The sequence below is a fragment of the Hyalella azteca genome, unplaced genomic scaffold, assembly GCF_000764305.2.
Source record: "Hyalella azteca isolate HAZT.00-mixed unplaced genomic scaffold, Hazt_2.0.2 contig10652, whole genome shotgun sequence".
Classification (NCBI taxonomy): domain Eukaryota; kingdom Metazoa; phylum Arthropoda; class Malacostraca; order Amphipoda; family Hyalellidae; genus Hyalella; species Hyalella azteca.
In genome coordinates, this window is record NW_025940682.1 from 2,721 (window position 1) to 8,362 (window position 5,642).

At 37.0% G+C, this 5,642-nt stretch overlaps 1 protein-coding gene across 1 annotated transcript in view; it reads left to right on the forward strand.

Moving 5' to 3' along the window:
• The first annotated feature begins 2,175 nt into the window (after positions 1 to 2,175).
• LOC108676349 (TM2 domain-containing protein DDB_G0277895-like) overlaps positions 2,176 to 5,642 on the forward strand; it is a 4,398-nt gene continuing 931 nt past the window's right edge. The window contains exons 1-5 of the mRNA XM_018164413.2: positions 2,176 to 2,383; positions 2,956 to 3,001; positions 4,019 to 4,231; positions 4,599 to 4,640; positions 5,486 to 5,515. Of these exons, the coding sequence (XP_018019902.1) occupies positions 2,378 to 2,383; positions 2,956 to 3,001; positions 4,019 to 4,231; positions 4,599 to 4,640; positions 5,486 to 5,515 (337 nt within the window). The 5' untranslated portion in view covers positions 2,176 to 2,377. The remainder of the gene's footprint in view (positions 2,384 to 2,955; positions 3,002 to 4,018; positions 4,232 to 4,598; positions 4,641 to 5,485; positions 5,516 to 5,642) is intronic.

The window sequence follows — 5,642 nt, forward strand, 5'->3', positions numbered from 1 at the left end:
TGAGTTCGAGAAACCTAAACAATCTCGTGATTCACGTAACAGATAGGTTGAATGGTTTGATTTCAGTTCAGCGATTGTTATCACCGGTGACGTCACTGAGATCAGTGGCGTCACCTGCGGACAACAAATTACTGCTGCAAAGCTGAGCTTCTCGTGGGTCAACCTTATGTGGTTAAGCACAGCAGAATTGGAGCAGTGAGTTGCAAGTTCGAAACCACGACAAGCAGTGAATGTTCTGCGATGTTAAGAAGCAGCGATAGGCGAATGGCCTAATCAATACTGCGCTATTATACTTGTTCATACATAACTGAGACCCCCAAAGCAACATATGCAGACAGCTCATCTCATATTCGCCACCAAGAGGACCGCCTCGCTGTCTCATAGCCCACGCCTGAGGACGCAGCTCCACTCCTAGAGCAGCCCCCACTGCATGGCACGTGAGCGGATTTTATTGCCAGCAGACGATTTGTTCCTCATTTAAGCCGATTTCATCACGCCACCCTCCTAAACTTATTTCTGTTTCCAGTTAATTTATAGCGAACGAGAATCATTTGTAGGTTTCTGACATGAATAAAAGTCCTGGGACGGTTTGCTCATCTTGATCTTCCATCGAACGGAGTAAAAAAAACAATGTTTACTTGAGAGTTAAGTCCTCCCATACCTGCCCACCCTGGTCTCTTTCTTAACGTGGTCTATTCTTTGGCGTTGTCTCATCCTTGGCGTTGGGTATTTCTAGGGTCTCCACTTTGTCGTGATTAGCCGTTCATAAGACTAAACCAAAGTCACGCAGATGGTCCCCCTCAAGTTAACCCAACAGTCTGGCAGTGTTATGACTTACAAATACTTTCCTATAACATTCGGACTTACGAGCGCGTTAAGCGTGACTCAAAAAGCAACAGGTCACATAGACCCGCTTCCGGTGCTCCTGCAGTTTTCAAATAGTAAAAAAATTCTGCACAGAATTAAGTTGATAACATTTATCAGTCGAGGTGACTAATCTATTCAAGTGCGTGCAACGTTTACTCTGCACATGGGATAATAATTTAAATTTATGTATATAAGCCAGCTGTACTGAATCTCCGAGTGCAACTTGAAATGTGAGAAGAGCTGATTAAAGGATCATTAGTTGAATCCTAAACTAAATAAATTAAATTAATTAACAATTAATTAAATTAAATTAAATTAAATAAATTAAATATAGAATCCTTATATATGCTACGATTTTAGCGTTTGTGGTATTCCTCTAACTAGCGTTTAGATAACCAGTGTGGCAATAGGGATAGTCATTGTTGTAACCAATTGTACAATCACTACAATGTTGTTCAGTTCGTAATAAACCTACGCGTGTGGTGTGTGTACATCGATTACGGTCGCACTTCTGTTTGCTCCTTCGTACGTCAGTTTCGGTCATATCATGTCAAATGCGAACTATAATTATTTTTTAGTTACAGTGTTACATATTTATGTTAAATTTCGAAACAACTTAGTGTAATAATTGCATCAAAAACCACATTATAATTCATGCCAGTAACTTGGAATTACGCAAAAAAAACTGTTTCAGGAGAATACGCATGACGCCAGAGCACCACGCGAAACGTACACATTCAGTTGAGCCCGTAGCTTTAAATGCTGCTGATAACTGATAAGTTGATAAGAATAATCAAATCGTATGATGAAAGTGTTGGGTGTGGTTGTCAATCGTCATTTCGCTTACTGTGCACTTGATTAAATTTAAATCCCAAAGCCAAATTCTTTGAATCCTAGTTATACTTTAGATTAGTTTTATATAAAACTGGCTTTAGTATTATTTTGACAATAAGTATTATAATTTATGATATTTGAGCGCAAATAACGTAATACGTGAAAACGTTTAGTTTTATGTACCTATATTTACGATAGTAACGGTAGTCTACCGTTACTATCGTACCGTCGGTAGACCGATGCAACCGTGAGCCGTGAGGCGTGAGTTGCCTGCCATTTTGTAATGGGTGCGCCATGAATTTGTTCGTTAATTGTAAAGGTTGTAATTGTATACTACACTTGGTAAGTTGGTAGGTCCTGGTTAGCCTAGTTGTGTACTTGTGTTTGTGTACAATCAGTACAAATGTTAGCCTTCGAGGCTTCAAAGCTTGTCGCTTGAAGACTTGGTTGATGAGTGCATTTTTAAAGACTAATTGATGTGCAATAATTTATCTAACTTTTGTAGGCTAGCTGCTCCTGTCCTGCTCAGATCAGCAATCCTACATCTACAATAGTTCAGTGACATTCTGACTCCTTAGTCTCCTTTAACTTTAAGCAACCTTGCTGTGACTCTCAGTCTCAGACTGATTACTTCAATTCACTCACTCTCACAGTCACAGAGCCTAAACCAGCAACAATGAATGTGAGTATTATAATTACAGACATGCTGGCAAAATATTGAAGCAATTAAATTGGGTGGAATTTTAAAGCCATAGATAGATGGATTTAGCCATAAAATGATAAAGGCATTTAATGAACAGGTTCTCTAATCATTAAACTCATTGTACAATCAATGAATCATATTGGATTGTATGTTTTTAGGATTAGGAAACCTAAAGGTGCCAGGTGTAGCATTCTTATAAAGTTTAAGGATATTTTAGAATTTAGGATTGAGAAAGAAATGTAGCTATTGACTGGTAGAAAAGAATTAATTCTTCAAGTGGGAATCTCAATAACCTTCAAAGTAGGCAAAAGGCTCTAATTATGGCTTTTGAAGCAAATATTATCCTCATATCATTTCAATGACATCATATGACATGATTGTTTCAATTTGATAATTTAAGTAAATGCATCCTCTGGTCCTTAATTCCACATGTATGAAAAAAAAAAACAAGTTTACCATGTAATATTGATGTAATAATCTTATAAATTGATTCCTTGATTTTTGGTAACAATAACAAACAAATAATCCTTAGCAAGCATATTCTATTGCAGTATCCTGGAGCATACAGCGGTCAGGCTCCTAATGCTCCATATCAAGGTAATTAATCTTCTTTTTAATAGATTTTAAATTGTGCGTGTCATTTGCAGTTAAATTCTGAGTTTTGGTGTCAAGCAACAGCTTGAGTGCAGTAGCTGCAGAGTGGCGACTTATGTGTCATTGATGAAGATGGATTGTACCTTATCTACTTAGTTCATGATAAAACTTTCTGATTGAGCCACAAAATGTTGAATTTAACTAAAATAATTTAATTTAGAGTTGTAATATTGTAGATGAAAGTCTTAATCTGTGCAATTAAATGAATTTATCTTATTTGGTCAAAAGAGATATTTAGCATTTCTCATCAATTGCATGGACTCTTGAATCTTCCTGGCTGAAGTTAGGCTGTAGTAAATTAGAAACTCAGTTTTCTTACTATCTGTTCTGTTGATTAACAAAGAATATTTTGTTCCTTCATAATAATGAGAGCGAGAACTTATTATAATGAAGAGTGTATTTTCTACCAACTCCTGCAACTATCAACATTAGTGCTGGGGTGATGCGGTGGGGTGCACGTAGTTTCTGTTTGACTCGGGACAAGTTCTTTCGGGAGGTTCAGCTCATGGCCAACTTAGCCATTCATCCAATTCTTGTTGATGAATGAGTGCCTGGCTTGCCTGGATGTTGCATGATGAATAAAGTAGTTCTGGGGCCATACTTTCAAAACTGGCTAAGTGAACGTAAGTACTTACGCTCTATTTTCTTGTCTATGATTAAGTGAACGTAAGCACTTACGCCCTATTTTCTTGTCTATGATTGCTGGATTTTGCTTGAAAGCCCGTCAATGATTGGCTCATGATCTTACGATCTCTTGACTTTTTTGAAAATATGGGCCCTGGCCAGTCAGCAAGCCAGTGATGTTAGTATAACTACTTTAGATAAACTTATTTACTGAAATTGGGCCACTGATCACCCACTCCAACCCATAGTTGCCACCACCAGGATGGGCATCACATGCACTATCAACATCAATATTTTTTCTGCCGTTGTGTTTGTACAAAGAAGTTTTTTCTGCAGCAACTGCGGCCCCACAATACGGGGCCCCTCCACAGCAGCCATATGGAGCCCCTCCGCAGCAGCAGCCATATGGGGCCCCTCAGCAGCAGCAGCCATATGGGGCCCCTCAGCAGCAGCAGCAGCCATATGGAGCACCCCCACAGCAGCCATATGGAGGGACTGCACCTCCTCAGCCATATGGAGGTGCCCAACAGTTCCACCAGCAGAGCCATGGTAAGCAAATAAATTTATTTGTATGTTATGGAACTTTAGAGTGAAATGATAATAAAAAATTATGTTAATAAATTGTTCAGATTATCATTGCACTTTTCGAGTTAACTAAAGAGGCATTTTCATTTAAAGTAATTATGCATTTAGTTAGTAAATTAAATAGGAGTAATGTTAGAATATGAAAAACTTGAAGCAATTTTCATCTTATTTGTGCCAGAGTTTATTAAAGGATTTAGACCCATGAAACACTAATGTATTTAATATTTGATATAAATCATCAAGTATACTGTATTGATAAGCATACAAATTAAGCATATAATGTAATAAATTTGAATGAGAAGTTCAGCATTAAATATGTTGTATTTGTCAGCGCCGCCACCCAACTATGCAGCTCAGCCCCAGCAAGCCCCTGGTGAGTGTATAGTAAACTGTTAATGCTAATATTATCTATAAATAATGCTGAATATTAAATGACATATATATAATTATCAGTAATTAATGTTGAATTAATACACGTTAAGTATGTTGGGCAAACTGCCAACTGCCTGCTGGTGCGGCTATGTTTGGATGGGCAAATTAAAACCTTGCAATTGGAAATTATCAATATGCTTTATCTGGCACTTAAATTAAAGTAAAATTATTTTTCTGATTATTTCAAACCTATTTTCATGACATCAACACGGTTGTGCTATGCATTTCAATAATACTAATTTTTTGAGCTCTTCTGATTATTTGGTATTATTTTATCAAATATTTAACATGTTAAATAACACATAATTTATTGTGGTTAGTTTTCATTATAGAGGAGCAATTCTATGGGTAATTATCATAATGATATGGTTGATACCTTAAAAAAATAAAACAGTGATACCTTGATTTAAAAACTAGATTCATTCCATGACTGGGTTCTCGTGAGGAAACGTTTGTATGTTAAAACAATATTAGTATTTAATTAGGTTTAACTCAAATAAATTCAATATCTCACCAAATCAACTCTGAAATTGGGTTCGCAAAAAGACATGTTTGTTCGTGTGGAGGTTTAAAAATTTTGAACCTTGTTCACATCTGAAAAAATTTGCTAACGAAGGCATTTGGGAGTTAATGGATCACTGTAAGATATAACTAAACTCGTATAATGTAATATGAATAACCTAATATAATATAATATGAATAACCTAATATGTAATATGAACATATGAACAATTAAGCTAATATAATATAAAGAAAATAGTTTTCTTAACATGTCCATTGTTGCAGGCTACCCGCAACCTCCTGGCGGCGTCAGCCGTGAGTATAGTGCTGCTGTGGTGCTGCTGTGCTGCTGTGGTGCTGCTGTGGTGCTGCTGTGGTGCTGCTGTGGTGGTGCTGTGGTGCTGCTGTGGTCTCTTATACACATCTATAATACTGCTCACCT